General features: G+C 34.1%; 1 protein-coding gene and 1 non-coding gene across 4 annotated transcripts in view; both read right to left on the bottom strand.

Moving 5' to 3' along the window:
* TESK2 (testis associated actin remodelling kinase 2) overlaps positions 1-25,398 on the bottom strand; it is a 105,396-nt gene that overhangs the window by 79,500 nt on the left and 498 nt on the right. For 2 of the 3 annotated variants that reach the window (XM_006200414.3, XM_031684189.2), the window contains exon 2: positions 6,532-6,842. In XM_006200414.3, coding sequence (XP_006200476.1) covers positions 6,532-6,753 — 222 coding nt within the window. In that variant the 5' untranslated portion in view covers positions 6,754-6,842. Of the gene's footprint in view, positions 1-6,531; positions 6,843-6,989; positions 7,074-25,398 lie in introns of all 3 variants that reach the window. The other variant, XM_072974541.1, reaches the window with a different exon arrangement.
* Positions 23,341-23,444, bottom strand: LOC116283129 (U6 spliceosomal RNA). Its single transcript, XR_004192681.1, has one exon. It is a non-coding gene; the product is annotated as a U6 spliceosomal RNA (small nuclear RNA).

Genomic DNA, 25,398 nt, shown 5'->3' with positions numbered 1-25,398 from the left:
AATAATTATATATTTGTCTTATAGCTAGCTAATGTAATAAGACAAGAAAAGGAAATAAAAGGTATACAGATTGGGAAGGAAGAAATACAGGGGTGGGGGGTATAGCTCACTGGTAGAGCACATGCTTATAGCATGCACGAAGTCCTAGGTTCAATCTCCAGTACCTCCATTAACAAAAAAAATTACATGAAATCAAAATTTAAGAAATAAAAAAATTATATAAAAGTAAAATTTAAAAAAAGAAATACAAACTGCTTTTGTTCACAGATGACATCATCTATGCAGAAAATATTAAAGAATCAACCAAAAAATTCCTGAAACTAATTAGCAATTTTTATAAGATTGCAAGATACAAGGTTAGTATTAAAAAGTCAATTATGTCCAAATACCAGCAATCAACAAGTAGAATTTGATATTGCAAATAAATTACCATTTACATTAGCAACTCCCAAAATAAAATATTTAGGTAAAAATCTAACAAAATATGTACTAGACCTAGATGAGGAAAACTACAAAACTCTGATGAAAGATATCAAAGAGTTACATAAATGGAGAGATTGCATGTTCATGAATAAGAAGAGTCAATATTGTCAAAATGTCAGTTTTTCCCAACTTAATCTATAGATTCAATGCAATTCCAATCAAAATCCCAGCAAGTTATTTTGTATATATCAACAAACTGATTCTAAAGCTTATATAGAGAGGCAAAAAATACAGAATAGCCAACTCAATGTTGAAGAAGAAGAAAGTCAGAGGACTGACAATACCTGACTTCAAGGCATATTATAAAGCTACAATAATCAAGACATTGTGGTACTGATGAAAGAATAGACAAACAGATCAATGGAAGAGAATAGAGCCCAGAAATCCACATAAATACTAGTCATCTAGTATTTTGGCAAAGGAGCAAATGCAATACAATGGAGTAAAGACAGTCTTCAGCAAATGGGACTGGAACACTTGGACAGCCACATGCAAAAAAATGAATCTAGACACAGACTTTACACCTTCATAAAAATTAACTCAAAGTGGATCACAGACCTAAATATAAAGTGCAAAACTATAAAACTATAGAAGATAACATAGAAGAAAACCTAGATGACCTTGGGTATGGCAGTGACTTTTTAGATTCAATATCAAAGGCACGATCCATGAAAGAAAGAAATAATAACCTGGACTTCATTGAAATTTAAAACTTCTGCTCTGTGAAAAACAATGTCAAGAGAATAAAAAGACAAACCACAGACTGGTAGAAAATATATGCAAAATACATATCTGATAAGGGACTGTTATCCAAAATAGAAAAAGAACTCTTAAAACTCATCAGTAAGAAAATTAATGACCCAATTTAAAAATGAGCAAAAGACCTAAACAGATAGCCAATCAAAGAAAAAATATATATAGCAAGTAAGCAAATGAAAAGCTATTCAACATCATATGCCATTATGGAACTGCAAATTCAAATAACAATGAGATACCACTACACACAAATTAGAATGGCCAAAATCCAAAACACAGCCAATACCAAAAGCTGACAAGGATGTGGAGCAACAGGAACTCTCAATCACTGCTGGTGGGAATGCAAAATGGTATGGCCACTTTGGAAGACAGTTAGGCAGTTTCTTATAAACTAAACATAATTTTACCATACAATCCAGCAGTCATGCTCCTTAATATTCACCCAAATGAACTGAAAACATGTCCACACAAAAACCTGCACACGAGATGTTCATAGAAGCTTTATTCATAATTGCCAAAACTTGGAAGCAACCAAGATAACTTTCAGTAGGTGAGTGGATAAACAGACTGTGGTACACCCAGACAACGGAATATAATTCAGTGAGAAATAAGCTATCAAACTGAGGAAAGACATGGAAGAAACTTAAATGTATATTACTAAGTGGAAGAAGCCAATATGAAAAGGCTACATACTGTCTGATTCCAACTATATGACATTCTGGAAAAGGCAAAACCACAGAGACAGTAAAAAGACTAATGGTTTCCAGAGTTTGGAGAGGGGATAGAGGGATGAATAGACAGAGCACAAAGGATTTTTAGAGAAGTGAAATTATTCTCTACAATACTACAACGATGGATACCAAATGGGGATTTATCAAAACCCACAGAATGTACAACACCATAAGTGAACCTTAATGTAAACTACAGACTTTGGAGCATAATGATGTGGCTTATGGTTCATGTAGGTTCATCAGTTGTAACAAATGTTCTACTGTGGTGTGGGATGTCAACAGTAGGGGAGGTTGCACATGTGTGGGGACAGTGAGTATATGGGAACTGTCTGTACTTTTTGCTTAATTTTGCTGTGAACATAAAAATGCTCTAGAAAACAAGGCTTATTAATTTTTTAAATTACTTCTCTCCCATGTTCTGGTCTAGAACTTTTATGATTTTAATTTTGATGGCTAAATTTTTCCTCCATTTGGAATGTATCCTGGTATAAGGCATAAAGTATGGACCCAACTCTGTTTTTCACATATGCCAACATCATTTGAATAGTTCACTTTTTCTCCACTGCTTTAACATAATACCTTTATCATGTACTAAATTAGTATATGTATTTCAGTCTGTTGCTGGATTTTCTATTTTGTTCTATTGATCTGTCCATTCAAGCATTAGATCAAACAGGAATTCAATGCTAAAAATGACATTTCAATCCACTAAGGGGAAAAAAGACATTTAAAAACTGTATTTAGATAATTAGCTAACAATCTAAAAAAAAAAACTAAATTAAATGTCTATACCTTATTTCAAACACTAAAATAAACACATGATGAATTAAACATTAAAAACCGTCTACTATATTTCATTATATCTAACACTTTCAATATCTTAAAATTGAGATGTCTTAAAATTACTTTCAGGCACCTGTACCATGTGCATCACAACTTGAAGAATGTGATCAGTGGTTAAATAAACACCTACATACAACAGTGCAGTCATCTTTTAAGAAATTATGTATCAACACACTCTTGATGAAAGAAAGCACAATGTTGTATGAAACACACAGACATTAAACCCTCAGAGTCGAAAAAATATTCAGGACAGTTATATTCTGAATTTAAAAAGGATTTAAGAATGTCTTAACCAATATTTCTAATACACCTTCCTTTTTAAAAATGTATGACATGATAAAAAGCTATGCCTGATAAAATCTGTAAAAGCCCTTTAGATATAATGTCTAAGTAATGAAAATTGTTATAGTTTAATTGGCAAAAGGTGCATCTTAAAATGAATGGTATCTTAAACTCAATGAAATGTCATAAAATCATTAGGGAAAACAGAATAATTTCAAAACCTTGCAGTAGGGAGGCCCCTTTAAGCAAAATATAAAATCTACAAGCTATAAATGAAGAGCTCTAACTACAGAAAAATCAAAAAGTCAAAAGATTTGTAACATGTAATAATACTATTGGGATATATAAAGAACTAAAAAATAAAATAAAATAATGGAAAAAAGACAGGTAAAAAATAAACAAATTATATGTGACCAATAAACATTAAAGAAACTTGATTTATAATCACAACATACAAATTAAAAGAGTTATCAATTCTGGCACATATAGGCACAAATCAATTATTTTTGACAGGGTACCAAGACCATTCAATGGGGAAAAAACTGTTTTTCAAAAAATGGTGCTGGGAAAACTAAATATCCACATGCAAATAAATGAAGTTAGACCCTTACCTTACACCATATACAAAAATTAACTTAAACGGATAAAAAACTTAAGTGTAAGAGCTAAAATTATAAAACTTAGAAGAAAACATTGGGGAAAATCTTCATGATGTTGATTTGGCAATTATTTCTTGGACATGACACCAAAAGCACAGGCAATAAAAGAAAAAATAGATAAACTAGATTTAGAGGATTAAAAACTTGTGTGCATCTAAGGACATCATAAGAGACTAAAAAGACAATATACAGAATAGGAGAAAATATTTTCAAATCATATATTTGATAAGGGACATTTACATATTTACAAATAAAACCAAATTCAAAAATGGACAAAGTACTTGAATGATATTTTTCCAAAAAAGATACACAAAAAGCCAATGAAGGGGCAGAGGATATAGCTCAGTGGTAGAATGCATGCTTAGCATGCACAAGGTCCTGGATTCAATCCCCAGTACTGCCTTCAAGAATAAATAAATAAACCTAATTACCTCCCCTACCAAAAAACACACAAAAAACCCCAAAACAAACAAAAAAAGCCAATGACAGGCTTATCATTAGTTACTAAAGAAATGCAAATCGAAGCCACAATGAGATATTACTTCATACTCACTAGAATTACTAATATTAAAGAAAAAGAAAAGGAAGTATTTTATAAGGATGTGGAGAAATTTGAACCCTTGTACATTGCTGGCAGGAATGTAAAATGGTGCAACTGCTATAGAAAATAGTACAGTGGTTCCTTAAAAAGTTAAACATACACTAAGTGAAATAAGGCAGTCATAAAAAGACAAAAACTTCATGATTTCGTTTATATAAGGTATCTAGACTAGTCAAACTCATAAAAACAGAAAGTAGAATGAATGTTGCCAGGAACTAGGGGGAAAGGGAAGGGATGGATATGGAGTTTCAGTTTTGCAAGATGAAAAAGTTTTGAAGATTGGTTGCATAGAACTGTGAATATATTGAATACAACTTAACTGTATCCTTAAAAATGGTTAAGATAGTGAATGTTATACCAGAGAAATGCAAATCACAACTACAATAAAGTATCACCTTACATTGGTCAGAGTGGCCATCATTAAAAAATCCACAAATGATAAATGCTGGAGAGGATATGGAGAAAAGGCAACCCTCCTACACTGCTGATGGGCATGGAGTTTGGTGCAGCCATTAAGGAAAACACTATGGAGATTCCTTTAAAAACTGAGAATAGGCTTACTCCTGGGCATATATTCAGAAGAAATTCTAATTCAAAATGATATATGCACTCTAATGTTCACAGCAGCACTACTTACAATAGCTAAGACATGGAAGCAACCTAAATGCCCATCGACAGACGACTGGATAAAGAAGGTGTGGTATATATACAATGGAATACTACTCAGCCATAAAAAAGAATAAAATCATGCCATTTGCAGCAACATGGATGGACCTGGAGATCATTATACTAAGTGAAGTAAGCCAGAAAGAGAAAGAAAAATACCACATGATATTACTTATATGTGGAAATCTTAAAAAAAAAAAGAGGACAAAAGTGAACTTATTTACAAAACAGAGACAAACTCACAGACATAGAAAACTTATGATTACTGGGGTTTGGTGGGGAGCAGGGAGTGGAGAGAGATAAACTGGGAATTTGGGATTTGCAGAAACCAACTACTATATGTAAAATAGATAAACAAGATCCTACTGTATAGCACAGGGAACTATATTCAATATCTTGTAATGGCCTATAATGAAAAAGATTATGAAAAGGAATATATATTACACACACACACACACACACACACACACACTAAGGAATCACTATGCTGGACCAGAAATTAACACAACATTGTAAATCAACTATACTTCAATAAGAAAAAATAGACAGTGAATTTTATGTTATGTGTATTTTACCATAATTTTTAAAAACATTAAACAGAATTACTATATGACCCAGCAATTCCACTTATAATACCCAGAAGAATTGAAAGCAGGGGGGTGAGTATAGCTCAGTGGTAAAATGCATCCAGTACCGCCACTTAATAAATAAATAAATAAATAAATAAATAAACCTAATCCCCTACCCTGCAAAAATAAGTAAATCAATTAATTTTAAAAAAATAATTGAAAGCAGGGACTCAATTACTTATACATCATTGTTCATAGCAGCAAAAGGAGGAAACAGCCCAAATGTCCATCACGGGTGAATGGATAAAGAAAATATGGTATATACATACAATGGGATATTATTCAGACATAAAGAGAAATGAAATTCTGATATATGCCACAGTATGAATGCACCTTGAGGACATTATGATAAGTGAAATAAGCCAGACACAAAAGGACAAAAACTGTATGATTTCATTAACATGAGCCACCTAGAAAAGACACATTCATAGAGAGAGAAAGTAGACAACGTTAACAGAGGCTAAGGGTAGTAGGGGGAGTTATTGTTTAATAGGTACAAAGTTTCCATTTGGGATGATGAAAAGTTCTGAAAAGAGGTAACGATGATAGTTGCACAACACTGTAAATGTACTTAATACCACTGAACTGTACCCTTAAATATGGTTAAAATGGTAGATTCATGTCGTGTATCTATATGGGGGGGAGTGGAAGAGGCTGCTATATTATTTGAATTTTTGATCAGCATGTATTATTTTTATAATTAACATAAATAAAGTATCTTACAAGTTATTAATAGCTTGAAAGGACAGTTTAGAACACTGCTCAAGATCCACAGCACCCTGACTAGGCAAAGCCTATGTCCTAATTAAACACAACTGTCAACTCTGTAGCGAAGCAGACCATCAACGAGACAATATGAGAAAAGCTGAGGCATCACTCACCTTGAACACTTCAGAGAAGAAGCCGGACCCTATTTTTTCACAGGTGAAGTCATCTAAACGCGTCAGTCTGGAAAAGGCACTTATAAGAGCTCGATATGAAGATGGCCAAACTCTTCCCACCTGGGTCATGTTCCCATCCCCTCCACCACCTCCTTCAAAATCTTCAAGACGTTCCACACGTGGAGGAAATCCTGCAATTGAATTCCGTTTGCTCCGATCCATAGTCTTAATAGTCACCTTTTTCTTCTTTTAAGAACGAATTCCATACATAATAAATTTTTGTTGAATTTTACTTCTCTTCCGGTTTGACACTAAACAAGAGATCAAAACGATATTTCATTAAAACTATTAATGAATAATAAATATATGCAAACCAACGAACTATCAATGTAAAAATACTCCCTCTTTCATATTCTAGTTTCTGATTTTCAGACCTAAAAAACACTTTATGCCTTTACCTTCGAAAAACAGATGTATTTGAAGCCCAACATATAGTCAGTCTTTAACATGAGTAGAATACAGTGAAGATCATCAATTACATTCTAAAAAACAAAGTAACAATGATAATATCTATCAGTCATTGAGCACCTACTATCTAGGAAATATAGTATAAGAGTCGTACATATGTCATGTCATTTGATTCTCAAGTAATCCATGATACAAGGATTACTGTGCTCATTTCACAGAGAGGTCAAGTAATCATACAGTCACTAAACAGCAGAGATAATATTAAAATACAAAATTATCTGACTCAAAAGCCTATGATCCTGCCAATGCCCTTCACAGCCTCACATAATTTTCTCCTCATCTTAAAAATCATTTAAGTCCAAATACATAAAACAAGGATGACAAATATACTATAAAATTACATAATTTTAAAGACAATTATATCCAAAAGCAATTTAAAAATCCACTCTTGATTAAACAGTACAGTCCAAAAGAAGTGACTATAGAAGGCTCCACTCCATCTGGTACATGAATAAGAATAAAAACACAAGCCCACTTTTTCTTTTAACCTGTAGCTCCCTACTTCTACTTTTTTCCACAAGAATCAACTGTAAGAGTCCTATACGAAATACAACATTGTGATTCTACATTAGTGAAAAACTTTCATAAATGTGGTGAATACCTAACCCACACTATCTCTACCACCTTTCATCTTGGAAAATTAGTAGCAGGGCTCCCAGGGCCATCGTTACAATATGACCCTGCTTCCCTAGCCATGACCAAAGTTGATGGTATTCCACCCAATATGGACCAATCATATTTCCTTTCCTGGCAATTTGGAATTGGAATTAAGATATTCCAACCTCGCACTCGCTTAGGCAGCACATATACTAAAAAAAGAGAAAAAAAGAAAAAAAAAGATATTCCAGCCTCAGTCTGGCTGCTCTCTAAAATGGAAGCCATGCAAACTCAGAAGCTGTTGGCCATGGCCATTTTCTACCATGCAGCTTGGAAGGCAGAAAAAGCCAAGGGACAGAGGCCAATTTGCAAAGAAAAGAAGACAGTGAGAACTTCTTGATTTTCCTAATTGAATTCCGTTGTTCCAGTCCATACTCTTAATAATCCCTGATTCCTGAGGCCTAACTGCATCCTGGCTTAAGGGTCCATGAGATATCCCTGTATCATTAAAATAAATAAATTTTTTTGCTTAAGCAAGTTTCACCAGAGTCTTCACAGAAGAAAGAATAAATAAAACATTTAAGTACCTCTACTGAACCTCTGTCAAAAAGTGGCAACAGATCACCAGATCAAAAATTTAACATTATAAGACCAAAAATTTTTTAATTGTACAGCCATTGAGACCAAAAAGTTCACTTCATATTTGAGGAAACATAAGGATCAGAAAGTGAAAATGATTTGTCCATAGTTTTAAGTTAGTTACTAGCAAAGCTAAACTTAGACCCCAGGAATCAAGGATAGTGCATTTCTAAAAATCTGTCTGTTGATCATCTGCTCCAAAATTACCCAAGGACTTCGTTTAAAACCCAGATTCTTGGGTCTCAACCTTGACCTACTAAATCAGAATCTCTTAGAGTGAGGCCTGGAAATTTTACTAAGTTCCCCAGTGATTCTTATGTACAGTAAGAGTTGAAGATACTCTACAGTAGGGAAGGGAAATATTAATAGCTTTAAAAAAAAAAAAACACCAACAATTTCACAAGCATTTTCTCATTTAATCCTCAAAACATACCACTAAGGTAGGTGATTCCAATTTTACAGAAAAAGTAATGTCAGCTCAGGAGGTTAAGGAACTTGCCTAAGGATATAGAGCTGGTAGAACCAGAACTGGAATCAAGGTCCACCTAGCACCAAAACTCAAACTTTTCATTATTACTTAGTTCAGTGTTTTCCACCATGAGAGTTGTAAGGAATTAAGCTAGTCTTCTGCATAGAAAAGAGGACTAGGACTTGAGTGCAGAGGAAGGCTAGGCTGATTGCAATTTAGACAGAGATAGAAAAGAAAAAGAAACTTAACTTTAGAAAAATACAGTGGGCCCTCCATATCCCAGGTTCTGCATGCACAGATTCAACCAACCCCAAATCAAAAATATTCAGGAATGCTCACAGAGAAAAAAATGTGACAATCAATATATATATGTTCATGTATAACTGAAAAATTGTGCTCTACAGTGGAATTTGACACAACATTGTAAAATGATTATAAATCAATAAAAAATTTTTTTTTAAATTCAGGAAAAGAAAATTTCCAGAAAGTTCCAAAAAGCAAAACTTGAATTTGCCACATGTAAGCAATTATTTACATAGTATTTACATTGCATTAGGTATTATAAGTAATCTAGAGGTGATTTAAAGTACACAGGAGGATGTACATAAATTATATGCAAGCGCTATGCCATTTTATATAAGGGATTTGAACATCTTCAGATTTTGGTATCCACAGGAAGGTCCTGGAACCAATCCCCTGTGGATACCAAGGGAGGACTAGACAAGATACTTAAGTTAAAACTAAACATATAAAACATAGTTACTTCCTAAATTAACTGAGCAATTTGATAGGCTTGCCATCTACTGACTTTTTCTTTTTTTAATATATTTCATTTTTAGTGAAATATGTTATTAACCTCCACAGTACCCTCAAGGGTTCCCTGGAGGCGGCAAGCTTGGAAGACAGAATTAATCATTGCAGCTCAACAGGTCAAGTTTTATGTCAGGTAAGGAATAACTGAGTGCAACTGTAACTGTCTGTTACAAGGTGCACAATAGACCAAAATTTTGAAAAATTATTTGAAAAAACAACTAACTTTATATCTTGGCTCACAGCACTTTTCAAGAGAAGAAAAAGTGTTTTTTAAGGCATATGCTTATAGAAACTCTTGCATACAAGCACAGGAGACCTGAACAAATGTTTTACTTCATTTCATCATTGTATATAATAAGAGGAGGAAAAAGGAAACAGCCCAAAGTTACTCTATAGGAGCAACAGATAAATAAATTGTGGTGTATTTTTCAATGAAATATACAGTACTCACAATGAATTTAATTCTATCTAGCAATGTGGATGTATTTTAAAAGCAATACTGAGTTGGCAGTGGGGAGTGGGGAGAAGCAAATCATAGTGGTATCACCACTATCGTATTAAACTAAATTAAAACTGAATTCAAAACAATTTTTAAGAAATTATCAACGGGGAGGATATAGCTCAGTGGTAGAATGTGTGCTTAGCATGCATGGGGTTCAACCACCAGTACCTCCATCTAAAAAAAAATAAATAATTTAAATAAACAAACAATCTAATTACCTCCCCCCAAAATGAAATTTAAAAAATTTTAATTGTAAAAAAAAATTTTTAAGCTAAAAATATTACCCCCCAAACTTCAGAACTATCCCTATCATTTTAACTGAAAAAAGTGTTTTAAAAATATACAAAGCAACATATATTATAGACAAGCAAGGATAGCACACTGATTAAACATACAGCCTCTAGAACAAATGTGGGATCAAATCCTTGTTCTGTAACTTGTAACTATATGAACCTGGCCGCATTATTTTAAAACCCCCGTACATCCCCAGCTCCCTATCTGTAAAATGGAAATGAAAATAATATCTAATTATGACATTTTATATGTATTAACTCATTTAATCCTTACAATCACTATAGGGTTATTGATTAATTGAACAGTGCCTGGCCAACAGTAAGCACTCAAGCCTTACTGGTTATTATTCATTATTATTTAAAAATACATATTTATAGTAAATGTCTAAAAGCATGAGCTAGAAAGTCTTGGTGGGAAAGAGAAATAAGATAAGGAAGTGAAACAAAGGAGACTTCAACTATAGCAAAAATATTTTGTTTCCTTTCATTAAAAAATAAATCTATAACAAACAACACAAAATATGTTTGCTAATTTTGTTATTTTTTCCATTAACTAGTATTTAATAATTCTGAGTAGTATTATATTGTACTCTTTTCTATATTTAATTTTTTTAACAAAAAAATTTCAACAGCTATGCAGTAGGCTTAAGCCAAGAAAACTGAAAACAATTTGGCAAATAAATAGCATCCCAATGTGCAAGCCAAGTCTCTGAATTCTCAAACTTTTATTCTGCAACGGTTCTACTATAGTTTTTGGTCCAAGGAGTATTTATATTTTAGACTAAAAACTCAAAAGCATTGGGAGAATTTTTGGATAGCCTAACTTATTCAAGTCCACAAACTTAAAATATAAAAGCACTCCTGACAAACACTGATATTTAGTTGTAAAGCCCGTATTATATGCTAAAGTGATACTAATTACTAGACAGCTGAGTTGGGTGGTAAAAAGTACAGCCCCTCCCCATGGGAGTAAGAACTTGATTAATCCACTTTGGAGAAGTGTTGAACATGGGAAAACTTCCAGACCAAGCCTCTGCTCCCTTGGCCAGCATACTGACCACATTTTAAATGAAACCAACCAAGCTACAAATGGCTTTCATTTTAATCTGACAATTTTAATTAGCCATAAAAGGCAGCAAAGGTGCCTACGAACAGACTCTAAAACCCCACCCCATTCTCTTTAATCAGAAAATAACTTACTCTAAAATCAGGAAAAAATCTTTGAAATGTATGCAATTTTATGCTGATTCAGATCTCTGGTTTACCTCTCTTGGTCTCATTTATGGAATATTACATTTTGATACTAATAGTACCCCTAAAAGTATACATTTTGTGGGGAACAAAAAACAACTACAATTACTCTCACTGTAAAGAGGCTGATTCAAGAGACTACACATTGTTGATCAAGAATAATTAATTTTAAGCTTGTAAAAACTTGGAATTCTTAAATAAAAACTGATGATAGTATGAGCTGCTTCACTAAAATACCTCATCTAGAGTCCCAGTGGCTCTCAATTTAGGGGCATGTGAAAATTCAGGGGGAAGAAGTGTCTTCTCAGGGAGGAGTTACTGTCACAGTGGCGGGGGTGTGAGGTGGGCACTATTGGCATGTTAGTGGGCAGGGGCCAGGGAAGCTAAATGTCCTACAATGCACAGAACAATCCTGCACAACAAAGAACTGTCTTGCCCTAAATGCCAATAATGCCCTCATTAAGAAACACTGTGTTAGAAAAGCTTAACCAGTTTTGTTCTTAAACCAGGAAACAGCCTTCAGCAGTCTTTCCAAAATGCCAAAATTATTTAGTAATTGTGTTCTCAACTTCAATATTTATAAACTGGGATGTTCAAAACTGTTTTTCTTTCTTTTATGCATAGACAGGCTTGTCTTTTCAAAGGCTAATTTTCACTTACCTTGGGTGATTTATTTTTCAGAAAGAAAGTACAGTTAACTTTGGGGAAAGTAATTTGAAAAGCTATCAATAAAAAAATCAGTGAACTAAATAGCCTATATCCAATATTATATATTTTATCTTTCCAAAGTAGGAATTCCACATTTTCCAGAGAATCAAGAAACTTTTTTAGGGCTCCAAAGTAGACTATACGTTCATTGGAAATGCTTCTGGAAATAACTGCAGCCACCATTTAACATAGGCCATGTATTCGACCAAGTGCTTTTGCGTATGCTATCTCTAATCTTTATGACAACTCTGCTACGTAGGTATTATCATCTCCATTTGAAAGAGAAAGAAATTAAAACACTGAGAGTTAAAAGACTTGCCCAAACTCAAATAACTAGCGCAAACAGGATTCAAATCCAGTAGTTCCAAATCTAAATACTTCCCACTATAACATGTCTTCTCCAGGAAAACAGCTAAGTTTCTGTGAAAAATGAGTGCTTATTAGCTAGGTACAAAGCTACTACAATTCACCACCCTAATTTAACAACAGAGATTAAAGAATATACAGATGATAGCTCCACCAGCCTCTGAAGCAAAAACCTTCAGTCATTTAATCACATTCCACAGACATTAAAAAAAAATTAGCATTGGTTTAAACAGACTATTTAAAGAATGGATGCCAACCTAACAGGGAAGATACACCAACTCCCAATCAGTCCTTCTTTTCCATTCTAATGTATATTTGTTGTTTCTTACTCTTTCATTTCACAGGAACAAAGTAGGTGAAACTTCACAACAGTGGAGATGCAAATAAAATCCTGTAACTCACTGAATAGCTATCCGCTAACAGGTAGCAGGATACGGCAGTGTCAGCCAACAACCAAAAATCTTCTACATCCATCCAAACACAGAATCATGTGTGCACAGAGTTGGTAAGGAAGTCCCACAAAGTTAGTAAAAAGAATTTCTGAGAATTCAGTGGACATTTATACCCCGAGTCTAAAGGGTAGAAAAAGAATGCAAACATAACATCCTAATATTCTAATCATACTTTGTTTTTCTTCTAGAATCATAAAAACTCCCTAACTAATTCAAAATAAAACAAGGATTCACTATGGGTAAGATGTAGCCCAGAAAACTGGCTGTTTTCCAGAATAGGAATACTGATAAGTGCATTAGCTGTGTATCAAGACCAACCACATGGCAAATCTATATGAGAGATCTGCTCAGCTGTTATCCTTTCTATGGACCAACATAGCAAATACAGACACATTTCAGGATGACTGCCTAATTAAAAATAAAAGCAATACTGCTGAACCTGCTATCCTGCTGTAAAATGAGTTGCAGTTTCCATTCAAAGCAAAAGCAATCTAACATAAAAACTGGCATCCCGTATTTAATTAGCCATGAATATACACAATGGCATATATTAGTGCCAGACAGATTAAAGCCAGTTCTTACAACTGTATTATCTCTTTTGGACAAGCATCTTATTTGCTGTTGTAACTACAATCTATCAAGTCATAAAATGAAACAGAAATTTAGGCTGCAAGTTATAGAGGCATTTAGAGGTTAATTAGTCCAATCTTGTGGCCAATTCAACTCTCCTCTATTAAAAAAAATCAAATGTTAAAATTGGGTTCCTACTAGGTACAGGACATTATAATATTTACTAGGCATTTACTATAATCCAGATATTCTTTCCAGAACTTTAAATTTAATATTCATATCAGTCCTATAAAATAAATATTACAGTTGACTCTTGTCAACTGTATGGTGGGGGTTAGGTGAGAGTTAGGGCTCTGACTCTCAATGCAGTCGAATGTGTAACTTACACTCAGCCGTTCCTATATGTGTGGTTCCCCAGTTCCTTCATACCCAACCAACCTCAGATCATATAGTACTGTAGTAATTACTACTGAAAAAAATCTGCATGTAAGTGTACCCACACAGTTCAAACCCATATTGTTCAAGGGTCAACTGTATTATTATCCCTGTTTTACAAATATGGAAACAAAGACATGAAAGTTAACTTGCCCGAGCTCTCATAGCCAAGGAGTGGTAAAGCCAGAAATTCAAATCCAGAACCTGTATTCTTAATCACTATGCTACTGCCTCTCTGGGAGGACATAGAAAACTGAATAAAACATGACTCCACCCCTCCAGGAGCCAGGAGCTTAGTCTCCCATGAAAGACACAAATAAATCAGTAAGAAAAATATAGTGTGATAATTGCTAATGACAGATTAGAAGTAAGGAGGGCTTACTTCTTACTGCCTTTACTTGAGGACAGAGAAGTAGGAAAGGAGATAAGTGACTTTAAAAAGGTGCACAAGAAATACAAATACTGTATGATATCACTTACATATGGAATCTAAAAAATAGAACAGACTAGTGGATATTAAAAAAAGAAACAGATTCACAGATATAGAGAACCAACTAGTGGTTACCAGTGAGGATAGGGAAGAGGGGAGGGCAACATAGAGGTAGGGGATTAAAAGGTACCAACTCAGCTACCAGGATATATTGTACAGCACAGGGAATAGAGCCAATATGTCACAATAAATATAAGTATAATCTTTAAAAATTGTGAATCACTATGTCATACACCTGAAACTTCTATAATATTGGCAATCAACTATACCTCAGTTAAAAAAAAAAGTGAACAAATGGACATAGAGGATACAGGAGCTACCTAGGATGACCCCAAGTTTAATTAAACTCCTTCTCATGTTTCTGGTTTGGCTGATTGGGGGAATGACCAGGCACTCACCAAAAGGAAAAGACTGGTGAAGATTCAAATTCATTTCTGATCTTACTGAGTTGGAGATGCCTGAAGGAGTACTAAGCAACAATGTGTAGGAAACAGCTGGAGACACCACACTGGAGCTCAGCAGAGAAAAGTAGACAGGAGATGCATACTTGAAAGTCATTAGTACTTACATATATTCTAAAGAGTTTCCCAAAGTAGAGAATATGAGTCAAGGTTAATATTTACTGTTGCTATTATGTGCCAAAGCCCAGTCTCCTTCTTAGGTAAGATCCGATAAGAGGCCAAGGGAACATCAACATACACAGAACAAAAAACAACAGAGGTAAGAATAAAACCAAAGGAAAGTATGGCACACAAGCCAAAGGCAGAAACAATAAACATATCAAATGTCACATACCAGTCAAATAATTTGAAGAAAAGTATCCACTGGATTGGACATTACAAAAGCCAGAGTTAGCTCAGCCTACTGAAACAACACCACCAACAAAGAGCTCACTAATTCCTCCATCAGCCTGTTCTATTATTGGAAAGTTCTAATTGTTACAAAGCTTTTTTTTTTTCCCCAAGGAAAGAAAAGTATAGAAAAAACACAGTACTATATTCAAATTCTGATTCTGAAAGAGAATTAATAACAACTAAATACAATAATGATACTTGAACAAACTAGTTATAAAAGACAACTGGGGAAATTTTAATAAGGACTACTATTAGCTGATAGCAGAAAGCTATTATTAATTTTATTGTGTGATAATGATATTAGGATCGTAGAAGACTTATTTTTGGAGATGCATACAGAAATAGAAGTGAATTATCATATCTGTATTTGCATATAAATATATTAGAAAAACAGATGTAGCAAATTTTACAAAATGTTAATAATTGTTATATATATACAGGTGATGGGTAAATGGGTATTTGTTACATTTTTCTCATTATAATAACAAAAACAAAAAAGGCTTCTGAAACAAAAGATGATAAACTTTTTGTCAAAAAAACAGAAAATCCACCAAATAAATATAGGATAGAACTCACAAACACCAACAAAAGAAATCGAAAAACCGAAAGATCTTATATTGTGTGAATGAGTACTTGTTGCTTGGAATGAAATTTATTTTTTTTAATTTTTTCTTTATTTTTTGGAGTAAAATTTCTAGTAAAGTAGCATATACATATCCAGAAAGTGTTCTTTCTAAAATAGCTTAGATCTATACCATGGCAAACTGTGCTAGATAATTCAAAAAAGATCTAGTGATGGCAAAGATACTGAGATTGAAAAAGCATGTAAAGGTAGATAAAATTTCATGAAACGAGAGCAGAAAAAAGCAATTTTTACAAAATAACATATTGTTATAGATTATTTAAAACATATATTCGGGGGAGGGTAAAGCTCAGTGGTAGAGCACATGCTTAGCATGAACAAGGTCCTGGGTTCAATCCCCAGTACCTTCATTATAAATAAATAAATAAATAAACCTAATTACTTCTCCTCTCCAAAAAAATAAATAAATAAATAAATAAATAAATAAATAAATAAATAAATAAAATTTTTTTGAAATTAAAAAAAATGTAACAAAAATAAATTAAACAGGACAAGTTTGAAAAATTCTGATTCCAACTTAGTAGTTGATGATCTTAGGCATGTTAACTTTTCCTTTTATAAAATGGAGATAAATATTAACTATATCTCACTGAGTTATTATGAGAATTAAATGAGAACATACTAAGGAAGCACTAAACAGGGTGCCTGACACACAGCAAGCATCCAATAAAAATTAATTCCCTTTCCTCTGATTTCCTCACCCCAATCTTAATCCTAGTTCTGGATGCTTCAAGTATACAACAAATTAAGTCTGGTTTTTTTCTTCTTTATCATAGCTTTTCAGTTACCAAGTTTTCCCAGGGCAAATATATAAAATTCTTTCAAGTTTCCCATGGAACATGGTATTAAGAGCTCCCTGGTTACCTTCTTTAAAATTTAGCCTTAATTGCCCTCCAAACTGTCAAAGCCCCTCTAAAACACAATAGCAAAAAATGTACACAATATTACATATATGATCTAACTCGGGCAGAATTGAGTAGGGCTATTATGTCTCATAATCTGGCCATAAAAAACAGTTTCTGATCTTCTAAGTACACTAAATGTATCTAAAACTTTGTATGCTGGAACATGAAGCTTGACACAAGATAAACTTGTATTGGATCCCATTCAAGTAAGCTGAGATGCTAAAGTACTAAGAGGATGTGTATGAATTTCCAGGATAATCTCTATTTTGATAAATTTTCCTATTTGATTTTAAGACTAAGAAGACCTGAACATGATCACTTAGGTCAGATAGGTCAGCGTAACTCTTCCTCTGATAAAGTGAGTTAGAAGGCTATTTCAGAGACTGTGGGAAAGAAAGTAGTCAAGAGAAAAGAGGAAGTTAGATTCCTCGGGTTAGAGCAGTCTGTCCTATAGTTTACATTATAAAGGTCAAAGGAGAAATCTGATAAAAGGGAAACAAAACTAATAACATGAAGTATTATCCAAAAATTTCATCAAAATATACTCTATATACAACCTTATTTCTTTCTCAAATGTATTATTTCCACTAAAGGGAATACTTTTTAGCCATTAAAAAGTGTCAGTTACTATAAGCATGCAGAAAATATATGTACAAGAATAATAACTTAACATGTTGTCAGTAGCAGAAAAAACTGGAGACAATCCAAATGTCCATCAATAGGGATAGGTTAAAATAATGTATGTATTCTATAGTTATTAAAAGAATGAGGTAAATTCTATATATACTAACATGGAAAGATATCCAGTTTCACTGTTATGTGACCATAGCAGTTGCAAAATACAATATATAGTGTGACTTTATTTTTATTTAATATAATAGTAAACATTACACCTAAAAAAACAATTTAGAGGAATATATATACTAAACTATATATACTAAACTGTCATCTTGGTGGAAGAAGTGGTTATAAGAGACATTCTTTTTTTTATGGAAATACTTTTCTATACAGTTGTTTTTTTAGAATGACTGTGCATTACTGTTGCTTAAAAAATGAAGATAAAAAGATTAGAACAACTGAAAACCACCATTCATCCTACCTACTACAGTAGTTTAGACTACTTGAGATGAAATTTATGATATATGTTCAATGGGAAGAGGCAGGGGCAAAAATACAAAAATTAAATAATCAGTGATTATAATTACATAAAGTTATGCACTGGAAAGAAATAAAGGAATAATACCAAAGTGATAATGTTTCTTGAGGTGGAAATATTATGACTTATTCTTGATTCTTATTCTAAACTTTATGTAATGTTATATTGACAATAAATATAGCAAAGTGTACATAATTTCACAATCAAAGCACAAAGAACCTGAGTCTCTTAAAACATTCATTTATGAATGTCTGAAATACAGATATAAAAGATGTAGTAATTCACCTGAATTCATATTAACTATAGCATATTACCCAGCATTTCTTTAACTTTCTGATAGGAGTTTGCTTCCTTAAAATATTTTCTTTCTGATTTAAATTCAGGAAAAAAATTCCAATTCCAGTTAAAAATGTATTTTCTAATGTAATTACGGAGCTTTAAGAGGAGTTTTAATGTGATTTCCATAAACTTGTTGTGAAGTGTCAACAAGACCAGAGCTTTACCATGCCAGAGAGTTAGTCTTAAGAATCCAAAGGAGAATGCACATAACTATTTTAAAAGGTATTTTCACACAATTTCTATTTTCATGGGTCTTTACTATAGTGTATACATATATATACACATAGTTTTCATTTTCCAGTCTGAAATATCACTTCTATTTAAATATAGTTGTCCTTGATAATATTTCTACTATTTCATAGGCATTAAAGATTTCAACATCATTTCATTTCATCATTTCAGCCCAGCCGGAAGGAAGCAAACTGCAACCTGGAACAGTTCACATAACACACATGACAGTTAAAAAAATTCAGTGACGCTTGTTGCACATAAAATTCCTTAGTCTGGCATTCAAACATTTTGCTCTACTAAAACTTATCTAATTATTATTCTCCAGACTTAACCTGCCTTTCAAGTATAGCTTTCCCCTCCTATTTTGGCTTAAGTGATGTGCACCTACCTCATTCCAGCTGTGGAACTCAGTATCTTCTTGATCTTCCTATCTTCACTCTCAGACCTCTCCAAATCTATTCTCCAAGATGAGTAAATTTTTGAGAACCTTTCATGTGTGATACAAAGGCACTTTCTTTTTTTGTTTGGGATCTTTTTTGGGAGTGTGTTGTTTTGCAGGGGAGTAATTTGGTTTATTTATTCTTTTTTTTTTTTTTAATGAAGGTACTGGGGCTCCGACTCAGGACCTTGTGCATGCTAAGCATGCACTCTACCACTGAGCTATACCCTCCCCACCAAAGACTCTGTCTTATTTGGCCCCGACCCACATCTCCAGCCTCATCTATTTCTATTCCTCTACCCACAGACACAATCTGCTCCAAACATAGAGAACCACTTATAGAGCCCTGCTTCTTCCTGGTATGTTCTTCTTGACCTCTTCTACATGGCTCGCTCAGTGATCATCTAATGTGGGAAGTGTTCTCTGACCCCTTGATCTCCTTTTTCTGTGCTTTGATAATGCCTTGCACAAAGCTCTGTCATTACAGTCATCATACAGTATTTTAATTGTTGCTTATCTGTCTCTTTCACTGGACTATGAGCTCTGTGAGGAATTAGACTTGAACTTACTCACCTCCAAATGAATTATGGGATACAAATTTTAATACTACTTATATAATTTAAAACTTACAATGGAGAAAAAATGAAAATAAATAGGACACTCAGATTCCATTCCATACTCTCTGTGTAAAAGCATATTCATTCTTTCATTCACTCAGTCAATAAATATTTATTTAGCACCTACTAAGGTCCAGGCAGTATGCCAAGCCCTATGTGACAACAGAGACACATACACAAAAAGAATCCTGAGAGGCTATAGTCCAAAATGTTAACATTGGCTATTAACTCTCTGAATCTTGGGAAGATCTGAATAATTTTCAATGATCTCTATTTCCCAATTCTTCCTTAATGTATAAGCATTAATTTTATAATCACACACATACACCCAGAAGTGAGGAGTCCTCCCAAATCACAAATTCCTACCAATCGGTAGGAATACAATACCCAAAGTAAATAATGTGCAAATCTGTGAAACATAGCTAATGTGAAAGCAAAACAATTTTTGAGAACTTTTAGTCAGACTGTAATTATCCCTAATACAAAGAATAACAAGACTAAATTATGCAAAAATATTTCAGGATTTCCGCAGTACCTACTTTTGAAAAAGATCCCATGCAAATTGTCCAAGAAAAACACTGACCACAAGATCAATACCGCCCTAGTTTCTCACACTGTAAAAAAAAAAAATTATCATCTTATTCCATTTAATGTAGAAGAGATGATACCCTCTATACAACTTGTGCAGAAGACAAATTAATAAATAACACTATATTTCATCTGTATAATGATTTACAGTTTACAGTTCACAAAGCACTTTGACCTTCACAATATTTCTGTTTTCTTATTCCCATTGGGTAGATTTAAAAACTAAGGTATGAAGTGAAGAAGGTCTTTCTAACTATGACTCAAAATCTAAACGCCATAAAAGAAAAGATTGATAAGTCTGTCTATATAAAAATCTAAATGTTCTGCATGGGAATAAAAGAAGTCAGAAGACAAATGTCAAAATGGGAAAATATTTGCAATACATACTCCAGACAAAAAATTTATCTTACATAGATGATATACCATATGTATATATATATGTGTGTGTGTGTCTCATATAAAGAGAGAGAGATTTAGAAATCAATAGGAAAGAGACCTAAGAAAAACAGGTAAAGAACTTAAACACATAGTTTACAGGAGAAAATATGAGTGATCAAACAATATAAAAAGATTCTTAATAATATGTTTTAAAACTCTAAACTACTGTGAGGTATCATTTTTCCCTATGAGATTGGCAAAAATTCAAGTTTAAAAACAGCAAAGCATAATATTAACAACACTGATCCTGGAGCCAGAGTACTTAGTTTGAATTTCTGCCACAGTAGCTGTGTGATTTGGGTAAGTCACTTAAATTCTCTATTCCTCAATTTATTCATCTAAAAAATGGAGATAATAATAGTACCTCAAAGGGATGTTATTAACATTAAATGAAGTAATGTATATAAAGTACTTAGAATAGTATCTGGTACATAATAAGCACCGCTTAAGTATTAGCTATAATACAGCTAATGTGGTGAGGGAACAGGCAATGTATATTGGAACAACCTCAAAGGAAAGCAGTTTGGCAATATATTTCATAATTATGAATGTATATATCCTTTGCTTAGAAATCCACTTTCTGCAAATTTATCCCTCAAATATTCTCGCACACATGTAAAATGACATATGTTCAAGGGTCTCCATTACAGAATTGCTTATATTATCAAAAAACTAGAAGCAACACAAATGTCCAACAATAAGGAATCAATTAAATAAATTATGAAGCATTCATTCAGTGAAATACTATGCAGGTATTAGTAAAAAACGTAGACCTCTCTATGTATTAATCTGGAAAGGTCTCTAAGATATATTAAGTGAAAAAGCAATTTGGGGGTAGATGGTAGAAGGTGCAGAACAGTGGGGACCATGCACTAACTTTTGCATGAAAAGTAGGAATAATAAGATGATATAGTCATATTTGTAAACATTTTCCTAAAGAAAGTCTAAAAATGTAAAGAAACTAGTAAAAGTGATTGGGAAAGGGCATGGAACTGGGTGCTTGGGGAACAGGCATAAGAGTGAGACTTTCATTGTTTACATAAAATATATAAATATGCAACTATTTATTTAGCTGTTTGGCTGTACTACCTATTCAAAAATTTTAAAAAAACACTAAAGCTCAGAGGATAAAAAAATCTGCCTACAATCATACAGCTAATCATAAGAGGGTTGATTGGTTAGGACTTCTTTTTTTTTTTCTTATATCACACTGCCTTTCTGAAATTTTCAAGAATGTAAGATATAAAAATTATCACAAATAGGCTTTTCTCTGAAACAACCACTCACTCTGAGTGCTCAGCAAAAACAATGCCAGTGAGACCACACTGAAGTCGTCTCCATATGATGACTTGGAAAATAGTATAATACTCATTGTTGGTCCAAAACATTCACCAACACCCACACTATACAATGTAATAATTGGGCTTCATTTACTGGAAGGAGACTAAATTCTCATAAAAGCCCTTATCATACGTTTCAAGTTCCAACATAACATTCATTTTGCAGAAAAATGAACTGTATGATACTAAGATTATATTTATAAACATTTTCACGTAGAGAAAAAAAGCATTATAGCAAGTCAGTTTTCTACTCTAAATAAACCAGGGAATGAATCATGTAAATATGTAATTTTTCTTTTGACAAATAACATAAATACAAAATGTCATTGGGGACACTGAGTTGGAGGGTCCCTATCCTAGCTTCTCAATACATACACTTTTAAACATAATTAAAAAGGCTATCATATGCCAAATCATAAAGGATTTGTGTTTGAGACCATCCCAAATATGTATCTGTATGAGAGAATAATACATCATACATCCAGGGCATCAAGCATCTGAGGATTTAGACATTAATTCACATACAAACATCTGTACCACCTGGAAATGCCAAGGAACATCCAACTCAATTCTGGGTCCCTCAGTTCTGAGCAGCCCTAACTATAGGATCCAATATCTCCTCTGTTCCATTTCCTGCCTCATAGTGGGCAACTATGACACCCATATTGATGATGTATTCAATATCCTTCATAGCCCCCAACCTCTTACTTCAATAATCCATACCTCTATTCTTTTCCAATGACACTAAGACAGTTATACTCTGTTCTTTGTTTTTACTTTGAAATATTGAACTCTCAGCTTTCCCATTCTGTAATTCTCACAAAGCCTGGTCTTCAACCACATTTCTGATTGTCTCCTTATTCTCCAACTACACCAGTCCCAATGAAGGTTTTATTTCTTATAACTCCAGCTTGGACGCTCAAAGTCCATCTTATCTCCCACACTATCATTAGCAGTGTAAAATTACTCTCCATTTTATCTTTCCTTCTTGTAAATTCCAATTCTGGATCAATCCAATCATCTTTTTTGCCCTTTTGCTCTTAGGCTGCTGGAGAAAGTGTAAAATCCATGCTCCTCGGCCCCATTACAAATACATACTTCTAACTTTTTTTTTTAATTGAAATGTAGTTGATTTACAGTGGTGTGAAAAATATGGAATGCTTCATGAATTTGTGTGTCATCCTTGCACAGGGGCCATGCTAATCTCCGTATCGTTCCAATTTTAGTATATGTGCTGCTGAAGCAAGCACTGTACTTCTAACTTTAACTGGGCCCTAAATGTGGTCAGCAATCTTTTTTTCTTTAATCTTTAATCCATTCTGCTTTCATTTTCCATTGAAGATTTCCATAGTCATAATATTCAAGCCAGAAACTCACCATAGCTCCTTCTGTCTGCAAAGATAACTGACTTCTCCTCACATAACTGATCACATCAAGAAAATAAGACCATCTTTCAAACTCCCTCACCTGCTTCCCCTCCTATCACATCATTATCCATCTGGATTTCTATTCTTTTGGTGTCAAACAATGAAATGCCCAACATATTTCCTAGATAAAATTTCCCCTCAACCCACAAAACTGTTTCATGCATACTAAAAGAAAAACACACATGTGCCACAGTGTAAAGAACAGTTTTCAGAGCTAGGCTTTTTTCAAATTTTTGCCTTAGTCTTCCCAACTGTAAAAGAGGGATACTGATACCTAAACAAGGCTGTTGTGATCTATAAAGCATCTTTATGGTATCTGGCATATAGTATAATCTCAACAAAGGTGTTTCGCTCCTATCAGCTCTCCTTCACAACCACAGTTGTTGAAAAGAGTAATTTTTCATTTTACGCCCTGTCTCACATTTGCTCCTCAATCCACCACAATCTGACTACTGCCACCATCTCCACCATCACACTACCTAAAGTGTCTTTCTTTCAAAGAAAACAAGTGATCTCCTATTTAATAAATTCAGTGTTTTCTTCCTGATTCTCATTCTACTGGTCATATACCACATCATACACTGATGATTTCCCTTCTTGAAACCATTTCTTCCTTTGGCTTCTATCATACTGCCATTCATTCTGTTCTAGTTCTTGTCCCATTCCTTTAACCTCTCTCAATGTCTATTACCCTTCAAACAATGATGTTCCTTCTGATCCATAGCCCTTTTCTTCTCTTCTTCCAGTATTACCATCCCATACTAAGGCTTCAAATACTCCCCATGTATTTTCTGTCGACCCTCCAATTTATGTTTTCAGTTCCAACCTCTCTCCCAATTTTCAGACCCAAATTTCCAACTAACCACAATGGAATCTGAATAACACCTCAAACGAAACTTGTCCAAAACCAAATTCATTACTGTCCCTCAAAATTGCTTCAATTAACACTACCAATCCACCCCATCAGCCAAGTTAGAAACCTCTTACTAATTCATCTCCATTCTGAAACCTAATGGAATTGCATGTCATTCTCTTCATTTTCCTACCATTTTTTCAGTTCATCCCCTCTGACCTGGATTAGCACATTACTTTCCTGCCTGCCTAGGCTTTCGGCCTCCTCAGCCTTGACTTTGAATTCTTCCTTCATATTTTCACCAGAGATAATCAATCATACCAAACTCCTGCTTACAGAAGCTTCAATGGCTCCCTATGCCTACAGAATAAGTCCAAATTATTTAGCAAGGTTTTTTTCCAGAAGGATAAACTGAAAGGTTTTTAAATTAGACAAACCCGGGTTTCACTTCTAGCCAAATCTGAATACTGGCTTAGTACAGTGTTCAAAGTGACGGGTAAAAGGTAGAGGTAAAAGGAAAAGGAGGGGTGCAGAGAAGAGGGATGACAGGGGAGAAGTGAAAGAAGAGAAGAAACCAGTAGTGTCTGAGGTGAGGCATGTATCTCTCGAGGGTAGAAGTGGCTGTTTTCGAGAGAAGACTATGTTAGACGAAAGTTAGGGAGTCCAGATCTCGGCGCGAGCCGAGAGGCTCTCAGGGTGGAGCTGGAGATCTCAGAAACAGGAGTTCTCCGAGGAAACGAAGGATTCCTGAGTCTCTGAAGTGGGGAAAGTGCTCAAGTGTCGGGGACCAGGTCCCCCATATGAAGGAACTACTCCTAGGTTCAGGGCCCCGGAGCGGGGGTTGGGGGGAGGCGGTGCAGGGAGCGGGGTGGGGGGAAGGCGCGGTGAGGAGGAGGGGAGGGGCTGTCCCGGGACTCTGAGGGA

This window comes from Vicugna pacos, chromosome 13 (genome assembly GCF_048564905.1).
Source record: "Vicugna pacos chromosome 13, VicPac4, whole genome shotgun sequence".
Taxonomy (NCBI): Eukaryota; Metazoa; Chordata; class Mammalia; order Artiodactyla; family Camelidae; genus Vicugna; species Vicugna pacos.
This window is presented reverse-complemented; position numbering and strand designations above follow the sequence as displayed.